The sequence below is a fragment of the Dipodomys ordii genome, unplaced genomic scaffold (assembly GCF_000151885.1).
Source record: "Dipodomys ordii isolate 6190 unplaced genomic scaffold, Dord_2.0 Scaffold1, whole genome shotgun sequence".
Lineage (NCBI taxonomy): Eukaryota > Metazoa > Chordata > Mammalia > Rodentia > Heteromyidae > Dipodomys > Dipodomys ordii.
The window spans coordinates 61,502,859-61,529,436 of record NW_012267217.1 but is presented as its reverse complement, the minus strand read 5'-3'; the positions used below and the strand labels follow the sequence as shown (position 1 = coordinate 61,529,436).

At 44.2% G+C, this 26,578-nt stretch overlaps 1 protein-coding gene across 1 annotated transcript in view; it reads right to left on the bottom strand.

Annotated features, from left to right (window-relative positions):
* Nucleotides 1–254: 254 nt before the first annotated feature.
* The window catches only part of Fbxo36 (F-box protein 36), a 66,890-nt gene continuing 40,566 nt past the window's right edge, over nucleotides 255–26,578 (bottom strand). Inside the window, exons 2-4 of the mRNA XM_013027354.1 lie at nucleotides 14,582–14,690; nucleotides 10,256–10,428; nucleotides 255–598 (exon numbers count right to left, since the gene is read on the bottom strand). Of these exons, the coding sequence (XP_012882808.1) occupies nucleotides 401–598; nucleotides 10,256–10,428; nucleotides 14,582–14,690 (480 nt within the window). The 3' untranslated portion in view covers nucleotides 255–400. The remainder of the gene's footprint in view (nucleotides 599–10,255; nucleotides 10,429–14,581; nucleotides 14,691–26,578) is intronic.

Below are 26,578 nucleotides of genomic sequence, written 5' to 3'. Positions count from 1 at the left end.
CAAAACCTCAAATCCCTATTACCCAGTAATAGCGGTCTGTCTCCTTTGGGGAATAAGTATCCCTTTGAGAAGTGATAGATTCATTAAGCATCAGGAAGTGAGTGAGGGTCTGAATACAAAAGCAGAGCCAAAAGTGAGGAGGATGGCTGCAGTCACCTGCAGTGCCTCCTATGACAGGGTCCCAGCAGTCCCCTAGTGCCCCTTCTGAACGCCTAGATAAAACACCTAATGAAAAGATGCTAAGGATCCTTTATTGCTTGTTTACACACAGTGGAGCTTCCTTATGGTTCTAGCATGGCACTGAGCCACCAGGTTCTGTTGCGTTTGTGTGCAAACGTTCTATGCCGTCTGAATGACTCCCAGAATCAGCAAATCTCCCTGCCCACAGGAAAAAGTGTCCCTAATGGTGCTTCTCCCTTTGGCCTCCCCGTCTCTGTTTCCGCCCATCTCTGTTGGTGAGTGGCGGCTGGAGCTGGAGCTTGTTGGTGAGGTATATATGTCTCCAGCCCTGGTCCTTGGCCAGGGCTCTCATGTCAGGCGTGATGGGGAAAGAGGCCGACTGGACTATCTGCTCCCATAACTTGTCCGACATGCACAGCTGTGGGCAGAAAGAGCCAGATGTGGTTAGAGCACATGGTGCTTCAGATGTTTTCACTTAACATAGCAGCTAGCAAGTTCCTGCTGCCTACAGGACAGACACTGAAAGATCCCGTGTGAAAGACAAAAGTGCCAGACACAGGAGGTTTTTCTGACTCTTCGTTTAGGAAGGACACAAATACATAAACATCTATAGTCAGTCTCATTCAGGACAGGAGAGACCAGCAGGCACAGAAAGTCTGGCCACACAGCATGCATTTATCACCACACAACAGAAGCTGTCTCCCCACCACCACCACCCACACCACCCACAATGTACATGGGTAAATTGTGCCATTTTATTAATCATGAGTTTTGTTTGGTTGATATCTGCAGTGCTGTGGATCAAAGCGAGGATCCTGCCTGTGTGGGGTGAATGCTCTACCACTGAGTCACCCCAAGTATCCCTGGTGGAGACTTTCTTCCTGAATCCTGGGCTTGCATAGTTGACAGCTTCATTCACTAGGAGCTACTAGGGTAAACTACAGCAAAGGAAGAAAGTAGCCCTGGATTGTACCACTACCACCACCACCACCCAGGTTTAGAATCTTCCATCCACAAGTTTGGCCCCAAGTTCTCTACATGTGGGACATGGCAACAAGCACCAGAGAAGAACAAAGGATTCTGTCTTGTCTAGGAACAGGGAAAGGCATGCTTGTGCAGGACGACCTCAGGGAGGTGCTTTCTGGGACTGGGGCCTCTATCAAGGATCACAAAGAGTTTGCCAAGACCTCTCTAGCCCTAGGTGATTTTGCAGGACAAGATTGGGTCCTTCTGCCATGTTCTAAGCTGCAAAAATTCAGCTTCCACTTATCCAGGGTTTCAACTTTTCAGCCAACAACATTAATTATGTCAGCTATTCTTGTTAACCTGCTAGTAAATGCTAGCAAATGGAGAAGGCTGGGGCTGGGGCTGTAGCTCCAGTGGTCAAGCTCTTGCCTGAAGTATTGATTACATTTATTTGTTACCTCCAACCTTCGTAAGGTAAGTGGAGGCAAGAATGTGAATATCCGCAGGTGCTAGGGTATTTGGTGTCACGTGGTGGCAACCCCAGGTAATACAGACAGGTGCTTTTAGAAGGATTCCACATGGGTCAAGGAGGGACAATGTCCTGGCTCCAATTACCTGTGCCAATGGAGGAAGTTAATCACCAGCCTCATTTCCCTTGCATCTCTTCTATTCTGTGGTTGTCACATGTGAAAATCCAGAAGTGGAGAGAGAGTGAAGCACAGTTGGGGACATTAGGTAGCTCACAGTTCTTTTGTACTCGTGGTATCAGGGCCCATTCTGGATCCTTCCTCTGTAGGGACATGCCTAAGTCACCCAGGTAGCTGGCATCTTTTACACGCAGACATAAATAGATCAATAAGCAAGAAGCTCAGAGGCCCCTCTGAGAATACGAATCGAGATCAGCTAGTTATGGATTAGGGCAGATATCCATGTTTAGGGGAACAGAGAGAGCCTACTGTATAGACAGAATGAAAATCAGGTTGACCTATTTTTATCCCTTAAAATTCCTTTTTAGGGGCAATGCTACTACGTGAATATTAGAAGTAAATAGGCCTGATTAAAAAGAAAAACTCCGATTCCACAATGCTGAATCCAATTGCACTCTATTTGGAGAAAGAGACAGAGAGAGAGAGAGGAGAGAGAGAGAGAGACAGAGAGGGAAGAGGCTGGGAATGTGACTTGGTGGAATGCCACATATACAATATCACATACACAGTATCACATACACAGAAAAAAGCGGAAAGTGGCACTGTAACTCAAGTGGTAGAGTGTTAGCCTTGAGCAAAAGAAGCTCAGGGACAGTGCCCAGAACCTGAGTTCAAGCTCCAGAACTGGCAAGAAAGGAAAGAAGAAAGAAAGAAAGAAAGAAAGAAAGAAAGAAAGAAAGAAAGAAAGAAAGAAAGAAAGAAAGAAAGGAAGGAAGGAAGGAAGAAAGGAAGAAGGGAGGGGAGGGAGGGAGGGAGGGAGGAAGGAAAGAAAGGAAAAACAAGAAAGAAGGGAGGGAGGGAGAGTGGAGAGATGGGGGGAGGAGGAGGGGAGGGATGTTAGGGATTTTAGCCCTGAACCTCTAAAGAAACATGAATTGTGACAAAGAGAGAGAAAGGCCTTGGCTTTTTCTAAAGCCAGGCTAAAACTGCTGTCAAGAAGCAGTATAGGCTGGGTGTTGAGGTGTATGCCTGTCATCCTGGCCCCTGGGAGTCTGAGAAGGAAGAATCATAAATTCAAAGCCAGTTCAGGAAGCATAGGAAGACCTTGTCTCAAAATATTGGGCAAAGGGGAGCTGGGGTTGTGGCTTGAGTGGTATGAATGTGCAAGGCCCAGAGTTCAAATCCCAATATTGCTGGATCAAAAAGTACCACTATGAGTAGAAGGACTGTGTGGGGCATGTGCAGATGGGGGAAGTAGACAGATTGTAGACATGGAAGGATCCATCTGGTTAATGAGTTACATTAGGAGAATTAGGGAACAAGAATTAAGGATGAGCTTTTTGGCCTGAGCAATATTATGCTGATGATGGAAAATAATGAGACTTGGGAGAAGAAGGCATGTGAGTAACCCATGTATGGGATAAATCGAGGTCTGATTTTGATGTGTTAGAAGCTGAGATAGCTGTAATACAGCTAAGTGAACCTATTGGCCACACAATGAGATAAAAAGGAAGGGCAGCAAGGGAGCAATCTGGGCCTAGAAACAGTTAGAAAAGCTTAAACCATGTGGGCCAGATGTAGTAGGAGATGCCTTTAAACCAGCTACCAGAAGGCAAAGGTTAGGAGGATAGCAGTCCCAGGACAGCCTGTGTAAAATACATAAGAATCTATCGCAAAACCCAAGAGAGGCAAATGGACTGAGGTTGTGCTCAAGTATTTGCCAAGCAAGGATGAAGCCCTAAATTCAATTCCTGGTACTGAAGCTAGGCGCCAGTGGTTATGATCCTAACTACTCAGGCTAAGCTCTGAGGATCAAGGTTCAATGACAGCCAGAGCAGACAAATCCAATTGACAAGCAAAGATCTGGAATAAAGGTGTGGCTCATGTGCAGGCTAAAAGCACCAACCTTGAATGAAAAAGCCAAGCAAGAACCCCTAGTTTCAAAAAAATTCCCTGTAAGGAGTAGAGAGGAAATAAAGACCAGTAAGTGCCTCATGCTTGTAATCAAAAGGCTGAAATTGGAGGATTGCAGTTTTTAATAGCCTGAGCAAGAAAGTCCATGAGACTCTTAGCTCCAATTAACCACCAAAAAGCTGAAAGGAGAGATGTGATTCAAGTGGTAGAATAATAGCCCTGAACAAAAAGCTCAGTAACAGGCTCAGGCCTTGAGTTCAAGCCCAGGACCAGTATGTGTGCATGTGTGGGTGCGCGCGTGCGCACACACACGCGCGCGCGCGTGCACACCCACACCCACACAGAGTCCCTGGAATATATGTACTTAATAAACAGGAAATGGTCATTGAACAGCCTGTTCCTATACTTATCCTATTACAGGACTAGAAAACAAGGCCCTGTAAGCAGTTAGCCCCCACATAGACATTCTGCTGCTATGATCAGGAATCTGGAGAGGCCCGAACAGCCAATAATAGTTCACAGAATGGAAAATTAGAAGTCTATTACACATCCAATTACATCATTGAGCCATATATTTGTAGACAAAGACTAATATGACTGATTAATTCATGTTCACTGAATTAACACCAGAGGAAGTACTTCTCTTTTCCAGTTTGTCATTTAGATGAATTTAAGAGGGTACAGAACCCAATTGTCTATCCTTAATTTAATCAAGCAGTCATTTCTTTAGAACCTAAATTTGCCACACAAGATAATACTGAAAAAGGCAGATTCAGAGAGCCAAGTGGCTCACACCTGTAATCATAGCTCAGATCTCAGGAGGCTCAGATCTGAGGATTATAGTTTGAAGCCTGCCTGGCAGGAAAGCACATGAGAGACTCATCTCCAATTAACTACCAAAAAAAAGCCAGAAGTGGAGCTGTGGCTCAAATGGTAGAACGCTAGCCTTAAGCACAAAAAAGCTCAAGGACAATGCCCAGATCCTGAATTCAACCCCAAGATCAACATGGGGAAAAAAAGAGGAAGATTCAGTTAAAGAATTACAACATCTGCTATAAGGATAGAATGAAATGTGAATGAAACAGCCTACATGTCAGATGCATTTAAAGCCTTGTAGCAATTGTAATGCTGATCCTCCTTTCAGAGAAGTTTCTAGATCGTAGGCAGCAGACTGAAGACAACTGGAGTCACCAGTACAGTCCATTCCAGATGTTTTAGTGAGACCAGCTCTGGCCAGTGCATGCCCTGTGGGCTGCAACAGCACTGTCCTTAAGGGGTGAAGCTGAGCTTTCAGAGACCAAGCTGGGTGGCTGGCCTAGTGCCCCATGAAAGCCTGACTGTCCTGCACTCTGGGACCCTGGCTGTCCTTCCACGCTGTAACCCCTCCTGTGCACAAGGAATCTAATGTCCTCCTCCAGCTGTCTGAGGGAGAATTGAATGTGTCCACAGCTACCCTGATGATAGACATCACAGTACTTCTTCTGGCCAGCCCCAGCCTCTCAGAACCTAAGCGACCCCCATCCCAAAGAGCCAAATGTCCCACTCACCCAACCCCTGCCAGGCCTTCGCTCTGTCCTGCACTGTTCTCACAAGCCTTCACTTCTTCCTGGGGCAGGGGAAGAAAGCCACAAGCCTCAGCTCTACTTCCCCAAGACCCACCCTGGCTTTTGAACAGGAAGGGATTGGCACACTACTTTGCAATCATTAAATTCTGTAGTTCTTGAATAGAAAAAACAAATGAACTACAAAGAGACATGAATAGTGTCATAAAGCAAAGCTGCTTATGATCCTTTCCACATAAACATCAAGGCAATAACCATTACAGATCTGGACCTCCTTCAATATAGCTGCACTCTAACATGAATGTGAATGACCATCTCATTATTAGCACAATATACTTCAGGATATCTATGTGTCTTGTATAACAGAGATGATGGGAGAAAACAAGGTTTGAGAGCCAAGGAAAGAACTTCAAAACAGCTAAAGTCTCAACTAGCATTATGTCCATTTATGACAACACAATTTAGTCTGAAATTGTCTTGTTTCATAAATTGGTCTATAAATGACTCCCATCTAAAATTCCCAAGCCCTGAGGTTCTTTGGCCTGGCAATTGCAGATTGAAATCACAAGGCATCCATCCAAGTGGACTCTACCCATTTTGATTCAAATGGCTCATCATGGACCCAGCACCCCCTGGTAGTAGGGTACAAAGTTAACATACAGGAACCATGAGAGGTCCAAAGAACTAGTAGGTGAAACTTCTCCTTTTACAAATGGTGAAACAAGACTCAGAGAAGATAAGTGTTTCATAAGGCTTGTGGTGAGGAACAACTAGGACTGCAGCTTTCTGGTCATCACTGCTGTGCAAGTGAAGATGAAAACTCAGCCTGGGGGATGGGGACATGGCAGTGGTACTAGTCCAGCAAACAACTGAGTTCAAGCCCTAGTACTACAGAGGGAAGGAAAGGAACGAGAGGAAGAGAAAGGGGTGGGAAGGAGGGAAGGAGAGAGAAGGAAGGAGGGAAGGAAAGAAGGAGGGAAGAAAGGAAAAATGAAAGAAGGAAGGAGGGGAGGAAGGAAGAGGGAGAGAAGAGAGGGAGAGAGAAAGGAAAGAAAAAAGAGAGGGAGGGTTCACCTTCAGATTAGCCCAACTCTGAGAGACATTTCCTTGTTTATGCAAAAACTATAACCATCAAGCCTTTCAAATCTTCATTTCCTCATCCCTGGTACCATCCACAGGACTGGGTCAACATGGAGTTAGAGAAAGAACAGGTGGCCTGGTGACCCTGATTGCTGGTGGCATTAACTGTGCTAAATGGATATCTGTCCTCTACTGTGAGCTAATACTACATGCACTCCAAGGCCAGTCCTGTTCATCCCAGAGACCCACGGAATCAGTGTCTTGTATTACCCTATGTGTCCAAGGTACAGAGATTATATGACCAAGGGTGATATGTCTGCCAGCCACTAGAAAATACAATTTTTAAACATTTCCAATCTCATCATTATGAAGGAAATCAATATCCTTTTTCAAAAATACAAACAAAATAGTCTTTGCCACTTGAGCTATGCCCCAGCCCTAGACTTAGTAAAGTTATTGCCGCATACAACCACAATATACTGGGAGCTGACTCTGTGCCAGACATGCTGTTAAACAGTCAGCCTTGAGAGAAAAAGCTAAGTGCAACCTCGAGATCCTGGGTTTAAGTCTCAGTACTGGTAGGCACGTGCACATGCATGCGCTTGTGCACACATATACACAAGAAAAATTCTTTATATCATCCTTACTTTTCCTATTTTATCTGGGATTATAAATCAGAAAGATAAAGCTGATCTGCTGAGAACAAAACTCTGTATAAACCATTTTCAGAAGAGAAATTGGAAAAGTGTAAAGTCAAAAAAGTTTTTGTTCAGGGCTGGAGATAAGGTTTCTGGTAAATGTATTTTGCAGGTCAAGAGCTCTGGTTTCTAACCACACAAGAGATCTGAGCATTGCAGTTTGAAGCCAGGCTGGCCAGGAAAGTACATGTTACTCTTCTCTCCAATTAACCACACACACACACACACACATACACACACACACACACACACACACACACACACACACACACACACACACAAAGCCAGAAATGGAGGGTGGAGTGCTAGCCTTGAGCACAAAAGTGTAGGGACAGTGTCGGGTCTTGAATTCAATTCCCAGGGCACACACACATGCACATATACACACACAAACACAAGTATAAAAAATGGGCTTGGTTTGAAGAAACTAACGTATAGAAAGTGGGTATAAGGCTGGGAAGGTGGCTTAGTGGTAGAGCGCTTGCTTTGCATGCTTGAGGCCCTGGGTTCGATTCCTCAGCACCACATAAGCAGAAAAAAAAAGCCAGTAGTGGCACTGTGGCTCAAATGGTAGAGTGCTAGCCTTGAGCTGAAGAGCTGAGGGACAGCACCCAGGCCCAGAGTTCAGGCCCCACGAAAGAAAGAAAGAAAGAAAGAAAGAAAGAAAGAAAGGAAAGAAAGAAAGATGAAAGAAAGAAAGGAAAGGAAGGAAGGAAGGAAGAAAGAAAGAACGAAAGAAAGAAAGGAAGGAAGGAAGGGAGGGAGAGAGAGAGAGTATGGGGGGAATTAAAGAGTTAAAAATCTGAACTACATGCTCCCTTAAGCTAGGAGGATCCAGGAAACAGGCTGTCCTTGATGAAGAAAAAACTCCCTCAGATCAGAAAGAGTTGCCCATGGACATAAATAATCTGGCAATAAACTTGTCCTCAGATTGAAATATAAGCAGGTAAATGAAAGTAATTTGCAGAGGGACATCACAGGTAAATGGAGCTCAGATATAACTTGGCTTGACAATAGGAATGAATGGAAAAACCCAGCAACCCGGAGCCGTGTTCCATCTTCTAATAATTCTGTTCCTCAAAGGCACTGAGGGCAGAAATCAGCCACCTAGAGAAACCTGACTTAATTTTATTGACTGATTGGTTATTTTTTTTTGCAATGTGTATAGTAGCCATTTTGTTCTCTATAATCAGGAGCAGAGAACTTTTTTTCTGCCAAGGGCCATTTGAATAGTTAAAATACATCATTGAAAGGCCACACAAAATTATCAGTACAGGCAGAAGAGGCCAGCCAGTAAGAAGTTGTAAATGAGTTTTGAAGGCCCTGTATGGTTCACAGGCTAGACACTCCCCACTGGTGAATGTAAACACATCATCTTGAAAACCTCAACTATACACAATAAATTTTCCTTTACTTTCTCCTTTCTTTCTTTTCCTTTTTGTTTTAGCCGTCACTCTCCATCACTGTCTTCCCTCTCCCCCTGGTCCTTTCAAAGTCCCATAGTTATAATCAAGTTCTACATACATGTGTATGCATACATGTGTGTATATTTTTTATATTCATTAAAGAGTTTGATCTAACTTCTGAGATCTGGAGGATCATAGTTCAAACCCAGCCTGGTTAGAAAAGTTTGAAAAACTCTGTCTCCAAAATAACTAGCAAGAAAACAGGGCTGGAAGCAAGGCTCAAGTGGCACTGTACCAGCCAAGCAATCAGGCTGAGTGTGTAGAAGGCCCTGAGTAGGGAACTCTGAAGCTGAGCTGTATGACCAGGAAAAGGTTAAGAGGTTGATAGGCCGCCTCATCAGTATTCATAAGGCTGAGAACTGGATCTTGGAAAGGCTGAACCAGATAAAGCAGAATGGATATCTACGTTATATCTAAGTTGGAGCCAGTTATTAGGGAGCCAGTTATTCAATATGTGCACAGACTCTGTTTCACGTCAATGATTGTTATAACAAAATAGATTGATGTCTTGTTTTCTGCATGTACCTATCTATGGTAACCTTCCCTGTACTAAACTAAATAAATAGGCTTGCTTATGGAAATCCAGTGTTGAAGAGCTGGTCAGCCTTGTCTCTGCTGGTCCCCACATGCTTAACTCTTTCTCTCTGTGTCTGTTTTCATTTCTTTGGCTCCAGTATCCTGTCGTGCTTGCCGGGTTGGGGAGAGCAACACCCCTGAGTTCAAGCTCCAGTACTGTAATTGGCCTACAATTATTTTGTTTCTAGTTCACTTTTGCTTGCATCTTTGTCTGGTTTGGGGATGAATGGAACACTGGGAGAAGTCTGATTTTAGGAGGAAGTTGTGGAATAGTTTCACATCTGATCTAAATTCAAGGCAGGATGTTGTGAGCAGATGTAAAACATGGAGGACAGGCAACTATTCAGTGTAAGAAGTGAATATCACCAGGCGCCAGTGACTTATGCCTGTAATCCTGGCTACTCGGGAGGCTGAGATCTGAGGGTCATGGTTCAAAGCCAACCCAGGCAGGAAAATTTCCATGAGACTCTTATCTCCAATTAACCGCCAAAAAGAAGAGGAGGAGGAGGAGGAGGGTTGGGAATGTGACTTAATGGCAGAGGGCTTGCCTAGCATGCATGAAGCCCTGGGTTCTACTCCTCAGTACCACATACAAAGGAAAAGCTGTAAGTGGTGCTGTGGCTCAAGTGGTAGAGTGCTAGCCTTAAGCAAAAGAAGCTCAGAGACAGTGCCTAGGCCCTGAGTTCAAGGCCCAGAATTGGCAAAGAAAAGAAAGAAAAAAAAAGAAGAGGAAGAGGAGAAAAAGGAGGAGGAGGAAGAGAAGAACTAGTAGAAGTGAACACTGCTAGACTGCAGTAACTGCTGGTTCTTGTTGAAACCTCCCACTTCCTTTCAGGAGCAAAACCAAGACCTGCCAGCAATTTCTCTTTTTGGTCTATTGTGGAGTTTGAACACAGAGCCTGGGTGCTGTCCCTGAGCTCTTTTGCTCAAGGATAGCAATCTATTACTTTGAGCCACAGTGCCACTTCTGGTTTTTGAGTGGTTAACTGGAGATAAGAGACTCACAGACTTTCCTGCCCAGTTTTGCTTTGAACTTCGATCCTTAGATCTCAGTCTCCTGAGTAGCTAAGATTACAGGTATGAGCCACCCATACGTATCTGTATCTTTTTTGTTATTCTGAGAATACACAGGGCAGATTCCATAGACTTAAAAAACAGACTGTTACCTTTGCAAACCTGTGTGATGTCTGAGAAAGCCTGCCAACATCTTCTAGGTCCAGGTAAGAAATGATACTCAGGAGCAATTTGTCTGAGAGCCGCTCAAGGAAGTCGAATTTACCTCCACACAAATTGGAGACATAGTCCAATATTTTTCCACCAAATATTAAGGCGATTTGGACTGTAAGTCAAAGAAACCAACAAACCAACATGGTTGTTTATCATGCACAGTAACAATGATACTATAATAACCAGTGGGAAAGAAGCTTCAATGCACTTGGTTCCAAGAGTGCTGTGAACTTGCAGTCACTCGTATTGTCACCTCGCTGGTTCTGGAACCAAGGACCGGAAGAGTGTTGTTGCTGCTGCTGTTGTTTTGGTGATGGTAGTGGCACTTAAACTCAGGACCGCCAGCTGTCCCTTGTTTGTGGCTGGTGCTCTACACTTGAGCCACGCATCCACTAAAAGCTTTTTGCAGATTATTGGGAGATTGGTCCCTCAGATTTGTCGGCTGTGGCTGGCTTTGAACTAAGACCCTTAGGTCTCAGCCTCCTAACTAGCTAGGAATACAGATGTGGTCACTGGAGCCTGGCAAGCGTGATGTTTTAGAGATATCTGTCTTCAACTGATGTTGGATACAACTTCAATTACTTGCTTTTTGGTTGCCAATCACTTGACAGAAAAAGTGTTGACACCAGGATTTACTGGAAAGCTGAAGGACCAAGAGATGGAGAAGTCTCCTGACAAAACCCATCTTTTTCCACCCCATCCTGGGGGGAGCAGAAAGTTGTTTTTGGAAGGTTGAGGACAGTGATCATCTATAGATGGGCCTGTCCTGGCATAGGCAGCTGGAAGGAAGTTAAAACCTCTGGGTGAAGAATGGCATGCAAATGAGCAGAGGTTGCTGGATGCTGGTGGCTTATGCCTATAATCCTAGCTACTCAAGAGGCTTAGATCTGAGGATCTCAGTTCAAAGCCAGCCTGAGTAGGAAAGATAATGAGACTCTTATCTCCAATTAACCACCAAAAAGCCAGAGGTAGAGCTGTGACTCAGGTGGTAAAGCGCTAGCCTTGAGCACAAAGATCAGGGACAGCACCTAAGGCCTTCCCTGAGTTCAAGCCCCAGGACCAGCACCAAGAAAAAAATGGGAGGGAACATAGTTACTCTGGGTCAAGAAAGCAGAGTACTAACTCACATAGCAAGATTCTTGAATTCCTACACCTCAAACAACAAAGGTTTATATATACTTTGATAGATACCTAGTTTTATGCATGCAAGAGTAAAGGCAAGCAAGATGCCAATATCTCAGGCCTGTAATCCTAGCTACTCAGGAGGAAGAAATCTTAGGATTGTTGTTCAAAGCCAGCTCAGGAAGGCAAGTGCATGAAATGTTTATCTCCAATTAATCCCAGAAAAAGCTGTAATTGGTGCTGTAGCTCAAGTAGTAGAGTGCTAATCTTGAGCAAAAAAAAAAAAAAAAGGAGCTCAGGGATAGCCCCTAAGCCCAGAGTTCAAGGCCCAGGACCAGCAAAAACAAAACAAAACAACAACAACAAAAAATCCTTATGCTGATAGAAACGGTACATCAAAGCACAACTGACACACACACAGAAATTTTCCATTACAAATCCCTACTGCTAATTTGTTCTATCACATAATCCTAGGTGATAAGAGTGAACACAGGTGTCTGGCTACTTCCTGCTGAATGGCAGGAGGTGGATGGTACAGAAGGAGACAACAAGGTATAGTAGAAATTAATTTGTTGATTACAAGTTCTCTATCTAGTTTGCCTCCCTGGGCTCTGACTGGAGTGGAATTTTCCCCTTTTTTGTTCCATATCCTTTTCTATGTTCTCTCATACCCTAGCATTGGCTTTCGGCCTATCTCTCTTCATAAGTCCTATGCAAATAGTTCCTGCTAAGGACATAAGGAGCTTTTGCAGTTGGGGCTTAGCAACTGGATAGGAGTCAGTATGATTGAAGAGGAAAAGTGCCTCAAGTCCTGACAAATGTGTCAGTAGCCCAGAAGCACCAGACTCAAGGACATGGAAACCTACACTAACCAGTTTCCCTGGCCCTGCTGCATGTTCCAGCGGCAGAAAAGCCCAAATACAGCTAGGCATATGGGTTCCAGCTACACCAAAGCTGTGGCAGGAAGTTCCTGTGGACTCACAAGTTCCGGGACCAGCCTGGACAACTTAGTGAGACCCTGTCTGATAAAGAAAAGAAAGCAGAACCCAAACTGCCAGGGTTTCACCTACTGGATAGGGGATACTGACTCAAGAGGCAGGAAATAAGTCCCCAGTAGATCCGAGTGCTCACTGCTGTGGTTAACAATAGTGTTTGTGGCAAGTACTTTCACATAAATGTACTCATTTGTTTCAATGTCCTTGTGAAATAGAGGGGAGGAGTCTACCCTGCCTTCCCAGGGCAGACCTTACAATTGTCCTAATTTCACAAATGAGATTCAGAAACAATGTGACCTAGTGATTCACAGGGAAATACTGACATTGTCAGGAGTAAGTCAAAAAGTTCAACAACTGGGCTGCAATGGCTCATACCTGTAATCCTAGCTACTGTGGAGGCCGAGATCTGAGGATCAGGTTTGAAGCCAGTCAGGGCAGGGAAGTCTGTGAGACCCTTACCTCCAATTAACCACCAAAAAGCCAGAAGTAGAGCTGTGGCTCAAATGGATCACTAGCCTTGAGCACAAAAGTTCAGGGACAGCACCAGTCCCTGAGTTCAACCCCCCTTCACGATTCCCCCAACACCCCAACAGCATTCTATTATGTAATGTTATAGGCAACAGCTCTGCTTGTCTGGTTTTATAGTCTGTGGAGTGATCCCAGGGCCTCACATGCTAGGCAAGTGCTATATCACTGAGCTACATTCCTCTGTCAGATATTAAAAGAAATGAGGCAGCCGGGCACTGGTAGCTCATGCCTATAATCCTAGCTACTCAAGAAGCTGAGATCTGAGGATTGTGGTTCAAAGCCAGCCCAGGCAGGAAAGTCCATGAGACTCTCATCTCCAATAAACCACCAGAAAACCAAAAGTGGTGCTGTGGCTCAAGTGGTAGAGCGCTAGCCTTGAGCTGAAGAGCTGAGGGACAGTGCTCATGCCCAGAGTTCAAGCCCCATGACCAATAAAAACAAAAAGAAATGAAGCAGGTGAGATGACACTCCTGTCTCAGCCCCCTGAGTGCACCAGCATGCCTATCACCATGCCAGCTCAAGGAAACATTTCAAAAATTACATTTACAAGCCAGGTGCTGGTGACTCACACCTATAATCCTAGTTACTCAGGCAGAAAAACATGGAAATGGACTTGTGGCTCAAGTGATTGAGCACCAGTCTTGAGCAAATATACTCAGGGATAGTACACAGGCTCTGGCATACACATTCACATGCACACACACGCGTGCACATGCACATGCACACACGCGTGCACGCACACATGCACACATACACACACAATTTACATGTACATGTTGTAACTTCATTAAAGAATTCACATGTTGCCAAGTGTGGTGGCTCACAAATGTAATCCTAGCAAGTACTCAGGAGGCTGAGAGCTGAGGATAGAGGTTCAAAACCAGTCCGGGCAGGAAAGCCCTTATCTCCAATTACACACTGTGGCTCAAGTGGTAGAGTGCTAGAGTTGAGCAAAAGAGCTCAGGGGCAGTGCCAAGGCCCAGAGTTCAAGCCCCAGGGCTGGCAAAGAAGAGAAAAGAAAAGAAAGAAAGAGAGAGAGAGAGAGAGAGAGAGAAAGAAAGAAAAAGAAAGAAAGAAAGAAAGAAAGAAAGAAAAGAATTCACATGTTAACCTAGAATCTTTAAGACTTTTTTTTCCAAAAGAAATCTCAGGATATGTTAACAATGTTTTGTTTTCAAGAATCCAACAATCTGTTATATTTAAGAAACAGAATTATATATCAGTACCTCCAATGATTCCTTTTTCTGATACTTTCTGTCAAAGAAATCTGTCACTGGAGCTGGGGATAACTTGGTAGAGTATTTGGCTAGCATGTAATAAGACCCTAGGTTTCATACAGAGCATCACAAATAAGCCAACAAAAACTATCCTACTTATGAAGGTTTGTTTTTTTTGCCAGTTCTTGGGGCTCAAACTCAGGGCCTGGGCACTGTCTCTGAGCTTCTTTTGCTCAAGGCTAGCACTCTACCACTTGAGCTACAACATCACTGTTGGCTTTTTCTGTTCATGTAGTACTGAGAAGGTGGGGCAGACTCCATTCCTCCTCTGGCTAGGTCTCGACCCAGTATCCAGGTAACAGGCACACCTGGAGGCAGTCACCCCTTACAGTTCCCTTCTCACCTTGCAGATGGGAATTCTCTAGAAAGTCTTCGTGGGTTTCTTTTGTTTCTCCAGGTTTGGCTGACCGAAACTCACTCCTTAGAGAGATCTTCCACCATCTAAAGATTAACTGGAATTGAAAAGAAGGTGCTAGAAGTTAAAACTGATTCCAATCCTGATGGCTGTGTTGATTTTTGGTTGTTTTGGGGCAGTGTACTGAGGTTTGAACTCAGGGCCTCATGCTTGCTAGGCAAGCACTTTACTACTGAGTTATACCTCCAGCCCTTTTATGAACTGGTTATTTTGAAATAAGGTCTCATTTTTTGCCCTGAGCTGGTACCTGGACTGTGATCTGCCTATTTTAGGCTTCCTTTCATAGCTGGGATTACAAGTATACATCACCACTAAAATAGAATCAGACTTTTCTGCCCAGGTTATGGATCTCAGCCTTCCACATAGCCGTGATGACAGGCATGTGCAAACATGCCCCAGCCACTGGTTGAAAGGAGTCTTTTATGTATGCCTAGGCTGACCTCAAACCAAGATCCTCCTGGTTTTGGCTTCTCAAAAAGTTAATATTATAAACATGAGCCCCCAGGACCTGGCTGCTTTGGAGATTTTGAAAGATGATTGTTGTACACTGTTAGGTTCCCAACATCAGTGATAACTTTGCAATTAGAACTAACATTTGGACATCAATGAACACTTTTCTTAGAGATTGTGTTAAAAAAATCATATTGTTGCTGGGTGCTGGTGGCTCATACCTGTAATTCTAGCTATTGAGGAGACTGAAATCTGAGGATCACCATTTGAAGCGAGCCCATGCAGGAAAGTCTGTGAGACTCTTATCTCCAATAAACTACTCAGAAAAAGCCTAAGTGGCACTGTGGCTCAAGTTGTAGAGTGCTAGGCTTTAGCACAGAGAGGCTTGGGGACAGAGCCCAGGCCCTTGAATTTAAGTCCCAGGACTGGCAAAAAAAAATCATAATTTTAAGCTAGGCACTGGTGGCTCACATCTATAATCCTAGCTACTTAGGAGGCTGAGATCTGAGGATCACGGTTTAAAGCCAGTTCAGGCATGAATCTATGAGATTTGTCTCCACTTCTAGTGGAGTACTAGTCTTGAGCCCAAAAGCTCAGGGACAGCACCAAGGCCCTGAGTTCAAGCCCCAGTACTGGCACAATAATAATAGAAATAATAATAATTATTATTATTGAAAGAACCTGAAAAATCTAACAGGTTACCAAGTGGAGTGGCACATGCCTGTAGCACTAGGTGTTTGGAAGGCTGATGCAGGAAGAACTTTGAATCCAGGAGTTCAAAGTCAGGCTAGGCAACATAGCAAGACTCCCAGCTAGCTAGCTAGCTAGCTAGATCAGGTCATTTGATAATATTATATAGTGCCAAATGTTTATCTGTTTTCTTGAAAATCTCTAAGAATAGAGATACCATCACTTGGGGAGCCAATTCCAAAGTAACTGGTTGGCTCCTGTCCATCCTTTCTGGTCAACAGGCCAGACAAGATGATGGATAACTTTCCCACAGGAAGTGTCAGTTACAGCTACAGAGTCAGGAAAAGGACCATTATGCTTAATTTGATGTATGAAAATGTGTCATACACGGGACATTTCTCAGCAATGGGTCCGCAGAGAATGTTTGCCTACTCAGTGAGCTTTCTTTCTTTTTTTTAATGAGAGTCAGTGCATTAATTTCCTAACATTAATCTGTTCATGAGACGATACCCTTGTGACCTAATCTCATCAAAGGCCTCACTCCTCCCACGGCTGCACGGAGGGGCGCCAGCTGACATGCTCACACTGCAGCACCCTTCTCACCTGCAATGCTACCTGGGAACAACATGACAAATAATAACTAAAATGTTGCAGTGATTTTGGGAACCAAAAGACAGGTTCAGATACACAATCACTGACTACATTTTACAGTATTCTTTCATTTTTAGATAGGATTACAGTGAGATGTAGACACATTCCCAAGCTGGGTGGTGGTAGAGTGCTTGCCTAGCATGCATGAAGCCCTGGGTTCCATTCCTCAGTAACACATAAACAGAAAATGCTGGAAGTGGCTCTGTAGCTCAAGTGGTAGAGTGCTAACCTTGAACCAAAAAAGCTCAGGGACAGTTCCCAGGCCCTGAGTTCAAGCCCCAGGATTGGCAGAAAAAAAAAAGACCCAGCCATTACACTCTTCATCTAAAGAGGGTTCTCTTTTTGATAGAACTTACTTCGTCTCTTTTCTTCTAACAGACAAAACCTCATATCCATTTGATTCCTGATAAGATTTCCTAAGGGTTTATTTTTTTTTTCCTGGTTGTGGGGCCTGAACTCTAGGCCTGGGCACTGTCCCTCAGCACTTCAGCTCAAGGCTAGTGCTCTCCCACTTGAGCCACAGCACCACTTCTGGCTTTTTCTGCTTATGTAGTGCTGAGGAAGTGAACCCAAGGCCTCATGCAGGCAAGGCAAGCACTCTACCACTGAGCCACTTTCCCAACCCCTCAATTTTTTTTATTGTGAAAATACCATACAGAGGGGTTACAATTACATGGGCAATCAATTTTTAATATATATATGTATAGATATGTATATCTATACATATATAGATAGATATGTATATCTATACATATCTATCTATATAAAATCATGACCTATTTTAATTCTCTTTACATGGGCACAAGCTTTCTGCAACAAGGTTGTACCTCTACCTTGTGGCTACAAGGTGGTGACAGTGCCTCAGTAGGTTGTCCTAGCATATCAAGATAAGCCCCTATTAGAATTCTGCACTAAGAACCCTGGGTATGTGGAAATAAGAGCCACTGCCATCTCTTCAACCTACCCGCAGCTTAAAATACATTTGTCCTGCTACAAAAGCCACCAATCATGAGTCTTATCCCAAGACCAGATTTTTATAAAACATATATACTGTTGTGCTCATTATGCAACCTAACATAGAGCCCAGGAATGCACACACTATGGTGTGCACCTCCTTGCCTCATTCCCATGGGAGCAGGTGTGGTTTAAACAGATGCACTTGGTGTGACAAAGGCAGGAAGGTAAAGAGTGCACCACACTCCAGGCTTTTGAATAGGATTCATTCAACACTTAGGGACTGTTCTCTTTGTTTAGTTGGTAGCAGGAGCCATCCCAGAAACAAGGCCATTTCCTAAAAGCATAGGATCTCAATCCAGAACGGAGTGATGTCAAAGTGGCTCTCCATTGGTTGAGGCTGGCTTTGGGGGTTGAGGACTGAAGTGAAACATCAACACACACCCCTAGGGCTCATGGGAGTTTTGTTTCTTTAAGGCAAACCTCATCCCCATGGTATAGGCTTAAGCTCTGTGCTGACTTCATAGCGATGTCAACTAGCAAGCCTCATGGCCTCCTACTGAAATATATCTAGAAGCCAGGTGGCTCATGCTTGTAATTCTAGCTGCTCAGGAGGCTGAGATCTGAGGAATGCAGTTCAAAGCCAGCCCAATCAGGAAAGTCCATGAGACTCTTCTCTCCAATTAACCACCAAATAGCCAGAAGTGGAGCTATGGCTTAAATGGTAGAGTTCAAGCCCCAGGACCAGCTTAAAAAAATCCAAAATAAAACAAACAAACCCATTTGCGGTCATAGGGCTTGAACTCAGGGCCTGGGGTACTGTCCCTGAGCTCTTTTACTCAAGGTTAGTGCTCTACCACTTTGAGTCACAGCACCAGTTCCAATTTTCTGGTGGTTATTTGGAGATAAGTTCTCATGGACTTTCTGGCCCGGGCTGGCTATGAACCATGACCCTCAAATCTCAACCTCCTGAGTAGCTAGGGTTTTAGGCGTGAGCCACTGACACATGGTTCATAGTTTTGTTTCTGTTCCTTTGAGGTTATTTTTGTTAGTTCTTGTTTTTGCTTGTTATTTGAGATAGTCTCACTGTGTAGATCAGGCTGGCCTTGGACGCATGACCTTCCTCCTTCAGTCCCCTCACCCAATAGTGTGGTTTCTTTCATGCTCACTCCATATGTAATGTTTCTGCTTTCCTACCTTCCTAGCTACAAAATGAACACCTACTTCTGAATGCCAACATTGGCGCCTATCTCACAGTTAAAATAACCATTAAAAGCTTTATTATGTTTATGGAAATTGGGTTTGAACCTATTCATGCCCTAAACAGTTCATTACTCAGCAAGATTTACTTTCTGTGTGTACTGTGTGCCAGTACTGGGGCTTGAAATCCAGGTCTCAAACTCTCCACTTTTTCTGCTCATGGTTGGCACACTATCACTTGAACTGCAGTTCTGCTTCCTGCCTTTTGGTGGTTAACTGGAGGGAGACAGAGTTTCTCAGTCTTTCCTGTCCTTTGTTGGTTTTGAACCTCAATGATCAGATTTTAGCCTCCTGAGTAGCTAAGATTACAGACATGAGCCACTAGCACCTAGCACTCAGTGTCTGTGATCCTACATCCTCTAAATGGATTAAATGTGTCATCCTCATCAAAATGACAAGAAGCTCTAATATTCATTGTTCATAATAAGAGAAGGAATGATGCCAACCCACAAATCATCTGTATTTGGCATGTTAAGTCACTGGGTTTTGTACTGATCACATGATAGAAGTGATTCAGCTGCTTGAAAGGTCACAGTATTTCATTCATCCCACATTTCACAACCAGGTACAAAAAAAGACAAAAAGCTCTGCCCCTATAGGAGGAGGTTAAAGGGAGATGGACAGTAAATATATTTTACAGTATGACAGATGGTGGCAAATGCTGTGAAGAAAAATAAAGTAGGTGTGATAGCACATGCATTTAGGAGGTTAAGGCAGAAAGGTTTTTTGACTTGGAGGCCAGCCTGAGTTACATAATGAGACCCGTATTCAAAACAAAACAAAAATTAGAATAAAACAAAAATGAAGATATGAAGTGCTGTGCAGGGCTGGGAAGGTGGCTCAGTGGTAGAGTGCTTGCCTTGCATGCATGAAGCCCTGGGTTTGATTCCTCAGCACCACATAAGCAGAAAAAGCCGGAAGTGACACTGTGGCTCAAGCAGTAGAGCACTAGCCTTGAGCTGAAGAGCTGAGGGACAATGCCCAGGCCCAGAGTTCAAGTCCCAGGACCAATCAAAAAAAAAAAAGTACTGTGTAGAGATGAGAATCTTTCCCTTGCTCCCTCCCTCCCTCCCTCCCACTCTCTCTCTCTCTCTCTTTCTCTCTCTCTTTTGCTGGTACTGGGGCTTGAACTCAGGGCCTGGATACTGTCCGTGTGCTTTTTTTTGCTTAAGACTAGCACTCTACCACTTGACCTGAAACTCTACTTCTGGCTTTTTTGGTAGATAATTGGAGATAAGAGTCTCACAGGCTGGGGCTGGGAAGGTGGCTCAGTGGTAGAGCGCTTGCCTTGCATGCCTGAGGCCCTGAGTTCAATTCCTCAGCACCACATAAGCAAAAAGAAAAAAGCCGGAAGTGGCGCTGTGGCTCAAGTGGTAGAGCGCTAGCCTTGAGCTGAAGAGCTGAGGGACAGTGCCCAGGCCCAGAGTTCAGGCCCCACGACCGGGCAAAAAAAAAAAAAAGAGTCTCACAGGCTTTCCTGTTTTGGCTGGCTTTGAACCTCAATCCTCAGATTTCAGCCTCCTGAGTAGCTAGGATTTACAGCTATGAGCTACTAGTGCTTGGCTGAAATTTTCATTTTTAATAGGATTGTAAAGCCAACAAAATTAAGCAGTTCTACTTTATATATGGACTTGTTTGTGTAAACTTCCATCTAATTTTGCTCATTTTTTTTTCAGACCCAGTCAGCCCCTTCTCTATTCTTTTCTTAAAAAGCACAGTACCCAAAGACCTTGTCTTGGACTACACCATACCCTGTCCAACAGGCAATGATTCTTCCTGATCAAACATTTCTTCCTCCCACAATGCGCTGGGTTCTGGTTCAACCAATAAAAAGAGGGCAAAGTCCAGGGATATGAGAGGATCACTGTATTATAAAATCTCCCTTGGAGAAGACTCCCTTGGATTCCTCTTCTAATGAAGAGCTTGCTATTTTCATGGCTTCCTATCATTTTCAAATAAACTTACTCTGTTTTTCTTAAATATCTTCCTGTCTTTTTATTCTTTAAATGAATCAGTACTCCTAGACAGTATCAACATCTTACCATCTGCTGAAGGGACCAAAAATCACGTGTTTTCCTCTACCACCTCAGTTCTCCCCGCCCTCCCCCCCCCTACTTTCCCCACCCCTGCAAACAGCCCTTAAAAACCTTTGCTTGTCTTGGATACTCTACCACAGATCCATGCCTCCATCCTAGCTTTTTGCTGTTTTTTTTTTTGTCAGTCGTGGGGCTTAAACTCTGGGCCTGGGTGCTGCCCCTCAGCTCTTCAACTCAAGGTGAGTGTTCTACCACTTGAGCCACAGCACCATTTCCAGTTTTCTGGTGGTTAACTGGAGATAAGAGTCTCACGGACTTTCCTGCCCAAGCTGGCTTTGAACTGTGATCCTCAGATCTCAGCCTCCTGAGTAGCTAGGATTATGAGGGTGAGCCACCAGTGCCCGGCTTTGCTGGTTATTTGGTGGATAAAAAGTCTCAAAGACTTTCTGTCTTGGCTAGTTTACAGTGGTGATCTCTTAAGTATCTAGGATTGCAGTCATGGGCCTCTGGCATCCAGCCTTCTTTGGAGAATTTTTTGCCTGTTTGAGAAATGGAAGAAGCCCCCCAGACCTAACAAGAGTGGTCTGGGCTCTTTAGAAGCCAAGTGGTGCTGCAGCAGGATAGATTGGGAAAATGAAGCATGGGACACAGCAGCCAGAAGCTCAGAGACAAACACTGTATTGTGAGCGGTTTTGTTAAAAACACAGAAGCATTATCTCCTTTGCTTTAAGCCTTCCACTCCCTCTGAAGGTGCAATAGTTTAAAAGAAAGAATAAAAAGAAAGAAGAGAAGCTCTCTCCCTCTGACTTTGCTTGCTTGCCCAAAATAATGTACTCTGTACACTAACCAAGGATATCTTAAAAGAATGACACTTATCCTGAAAAAGAAAACACAAATTTGGGGAAATGACCCCTCTTGGCACAAAAACATGTTTAAAGTACTTATCTCAAAGACAGACACCTGTTTGGAAGGGAGCAAGTGGCAGAATTCAGCCTTTTCTTTGAAAGGATGCCCCAATTTCAATTTACTGAGCAGGCCAACCCCCAAATCTCTGCTCTAGTTGATAGTTTAATAGCAAGAATGCCCCAATGTACCAGATGTCAAATCAAAAAAGAGCCCTTGCCAGGTGCTGGTGGCTCACGCCTGTAATCCTAGCAACTTAGGAGGCTGAGCTGAGGATCACAGTTCAAAGCCAACACGGGTAAGGAAAGTCTGTGAGACTCTTATCTCCAAAAAACCACTAGAAAACCCAAAGTGGTGCTGTGGCTCAAGCGGTAGAGCGCTCGCCTTGAGCCAAAGAGCTGAGGGATAGCGCCCAAACCCAGAGTTCAAGCCTTATCCCAAGGTGAATTCGAGTGAACCCTAACCTATTTCTTTCATCATAAATACCCGTGATATTAAATCACTTGTATGTCCGTGTTATCAGATGCGCCTGCATCCCTGTCTGGATTGTATACTATTTCTCTATCTTTGTTTTGTGTTACTAATAAACTTTTTTCAGTCATTGGACTTGAACTCTGGGCCTGGGCACTGTCCCTCAGCTCTTCAGCTCAAGGCTAGCGCTCTACCTCTTGAGTCACAGTGCTACTTCTGACGCTTCTTTTCTGTTTATGTGGTACTGAGGAATCGAACCCAGGGCCTCATGCATGCAAGGCAAGCACTTTACCACCGAGTTACCTTCCCAGCACCTACTAATAAACTTTTTTGGTCTCTACCTCAATGTGTCCTCAAATTCTTTTTCATGACAACATCAAAACCTTGGTGCTGAAGATCACCTGTCAACCATCTGATCACAGTGAGACACAGGAGCTAGTAAAGTTTTTGCTTGTTCACTAAACATGTCCAATGTAGCTCTGGTAAGAACACAGGTGAGGGGCTGGGAAGATGGCTCAGTGGTAGAGCGCTTGCCTTGCATGCCTGAGGCCCTGAGTTCGATTCCTCAGCACTACATAAGCAAAATGAAAAAAGCCGGAAGTGGCGCTGTGGCTAAAGTGGTAGAGCGCTAGCCCTGAGCTGAAGAGCTGAGGGACAGCACCCAGGCCCTGACTTTAGGCCCCACAACCGGACCCCCCCACAAAAAAAAGAACACAGGTGATATAGCAAAGCCTAAGGCTAGCTTGCCCATGGGGAAAATAATGGGGTTTACAGCATTGGTACCCTAACCCCTGGGATTAGCTAGGCATTGGTGGCTTTAGTCCTTAGTTACTCAGTAGGCTAAGAGTTGACGATCTTGGCACAAAGCCATCCAGGGCAGAAAAGAGACTCTAACCTCCAATTAACCAACAAAACACCAGAAGTGGAGGTGTGGTTCAAGTGGTAGAGTACTACCCCTTAGAGACAGACACAGCACACAACCTCTGAACTCATGCCCTGATTCAGGAACCAAAACAACAACAGCAACAACAAAAACCCTGGGATTGCTTCTTGCTAAGCTGCAGATTATAAAAGAGAAGAGCAAAGAAACCAGTATGAAACCTCTTCAAATACTCTATATTCAGTGCACTTTTTCTATAGCTAGCCCATTGGACTCCCGGTCTGGTGCCTCTAGGACAAGCAGCCAGGGTATCTTCCAGGTAGAAACTGTCCATATGTTCAATAAAGGGTTGAAGGAAGATCCACAGCCTTTGTGTTGGCTGAATTTTGTCCTCTGATCACTATCTGAATCACTTTCTCCTTCCCAGAAAGCCCTGCAGGCTTACACCCTAAGACAGAAGCTAAGTTGCTCAGCAACCCCCAAAGCAGGGACAATCATCTGACAAGGCCCTAATTGCTCCCTCAAACATTCCCTGATCCCCTGGCGCCAGAAGAGCCTGGAAGAAGCAGATCTGTGGTAATGATCAACCAGACCAGTTTGTCTAAGACTGTTTGACCAGACAGAGGACCCCAACTCACCCACCACCCCCAACACATACCTCTCTTGGCAAAATCCTGCTTCTCTTGAGCAATGTTTATCATAATAATCAGTAAAACTCTTACCACTCAGATGTTCTGCTGGGTTAAAAAATGTTCCCTAGTCTTTCAGTAAAACACTTATTAACCTTCAATATAAGGTCAGATATCCAAAACAATTTATATCAAACCTTCAAAGGGCCTGTAGTGATGGTCACATCTTCCATTTACTGAATCAGTCAACACATTTATCAAGCAACCAAGTATTGGGTTCCTATGATTTGCAAACCAATGAACCGAGGAGGGGGGGTGGTGGGTTGTATAAAAAAAATGAACAGTTGTTAGCCAGGTACAGGTGCCTCATGACTATAATCCTTGCTTTTCAAGAGCCTAAGATCTGAGGATCATGGTTTGAAGCCAGCCCTGGTAGGAAAGTCCATGAAACTCTTATTTCCAACTAATCACCAAAAAGCTAGAAGTGGAGGTAGAACCCAAGAAGCAGTGCGCTACTTGAACAAAACAGATCAGGAACAGCACACCTAAGCCCTGAGCTGGAGCCCCAGAACAGGAACAATATCAAAATGAACAGTTGGAACAGGGAGAGGGAGTGTGACGTGGTGTGGGTAAGTGCAACCAAGGCACAGTGTATGTATATATGGACATGTCAAAATGAAAATTATCATGTACAATGAATAGATGCTAATAAAAATGTAAGGAGGGAAAATGAACAACCAGGCTGGGATATGGCTCAAGTGCCTGCCTAGCAAGCACAAAGTCTAGTTCAAACTCCAATCTCAAAGGAAAGAGTCCTCTTATTACCCATTTTCTGCTGAGGTGTATGGGAATCTCAGTTCTTGAGCCCTTTTGAGTAGAGGTAAGAACTGGAATCCAGCTCTTAAGTCTATCAGTCCCACTCCCCAGCAAGGTTATGTTTTCTTAGGATAAGGAGGGCCAGGTAGCTTAATAAGTGGTGGGAGAATATTTATGACTTTTGGAGAAAGACACCACTATGTCTCCAAAAGTTGTCTCCCTCCTCCTGCCAGGCTCTATTAGGTCATTCCAATATTGGGCTAATCCTGGAAATTATAAATTGTGAAGGTGGAAGATTTACTGTGAGATGTATTACAAAAAAAATTGTAAAGAAACTCAGGGTCAGCAGTCAAGAGATGGCTAAGTCTGTCCCAGCCGGCCAGCTGGTCTAACACCTTGTCCATCGCATAAGCTCACCATCATGATAGAATAATTGGGCATTCTCAGTGCGTGCCCACAGGTGGTGCAGGGGTGCTGGCTCAGGGTCAGAAAGGGAAGCAAGGAACAACAGTAGAAAATGGCGAAAAGAAAACTTCCTTGGCATAAGGAGTGAGTCATTATTTAACTTTTTTTGCTGGTACTAGGGCTTGAACTCAGGGCCTGGGCACTGTCCCTTAGCTTTATTTGCTCTACCACTTGAGCCACAGCTCCATTTCCAGCTTTTTGCTGGTTTAGTGGTGACAAGAATCTCACAAACTTTGATGCCCACACTAGCATCAAACAACGATCCTCAGAGATCTCAAGCCTTTTGAGTAGCTAGGTTTATAGGCATGAGCCACCAGTGCTCCAGGAGATCAGTGAGCATTTGTGGTGTAAGAATGTAAAGTCACAGAAAACAAATCATGAATTCATAGGGTAACAGGAAAAAGCATCCTTCTGAATCCCAACCTGTATCTCCAAACCTAAACCCGAGCTGGTCCAAGTTCCTGAGGAGGAGAGATGCCAACAAGAAGTAAGATGCCCTTCTGTTCTTTGGATATAGTCACCAAGGTCATAGCTACAGTATCTCCTCCTGGTCCTCTCTGAGCCACATGTCCCCATAGAAGGTACTCTCAGGGGCTGTCCATCCACAGTCTCCTGTAGCACCAGGCTGGCAGCAGGAGGCATCCGGAGTCTCCCAAATCTCCTACTCGCCTGTCCAGTTGGGGAAGGAATGGGTAACCTCTGGTCAGCTCCTGGACTTTTAACCTATTAGGGGAGTCTGCTGGCTTAACTTCATGCTCAAACTAATGTGGAAGGAAATGGCCCAGTCAGTCACTCCCCAGATTTTAGATGCCAGAGACATCTAAATTTCTCCTCCTTTGCTCTCTGAATCTCTGCCCCTTCTACCAATCTCAAGGTTTGCTTGGTTAGAATATGGAGGTTCCTGGCATAGTCTAGCCAATCTAGTCTAAGCCAAAAAGTCTAAGGTCCTGGGTGCCATTAGCTCACATCTATAATCCTAACTACTCAGGAGGCTGAGATCTGAGGACAGCAGTTCAAAGCCAGCCCCAGCAGGAAAGTCTGTGAGACTCTTATCTCCAATTAACCACCAGAGAACTGGAAGTGGTGCTGTGGCTCAAGTGGTAGAGTGCTCACCTTGAGCTGAAGAGCTCAGGGACAACTCTCAGGCCCAGAGTTCAAGCCCCATGACTGACCAAAAAAAAAAAAAAAGTCTAAGACATCACCCCCTACTCAAATTTAAGTTTTAAAACTTTATTTACCTGATAAAAAATAAGTAATTTTACAAAGGAGTTTGAATTCAACATGTCAGTTTTTGAGCGCAATACATCTTGAAAGTTTGAGCTTTAAAAATTTTAAATTCCTCAACCTCTGTATATCAAAGGTTGTCTGGAAAAACTCCCCTAAGGCTATGCCAGGAATAGAGTGAATTTAAGAAGAAGTAGATAATAGGGGGAAAAGAAAGTAAGAAAATTCAAAAAATCGAGGACAGGTTCTCAAACTAAGGTTTGTCTGTCCTGCAATCTAGCTGTGATAACATGAAACCAAATTTACAATTTTAAATAAAGAAATGACTAACTGGAAGTGTCACTGAAGTGATAGTGCACTAGGTCAAGAGTTAAAGCCCCAGTACTAGCACGCACGCACGCGCGCGCGCACACACACACACACACACACACACACACACACACACACAGAAAAGCCTAAAATGTTTGTATATTAGATATAATCATTAATTTATGAA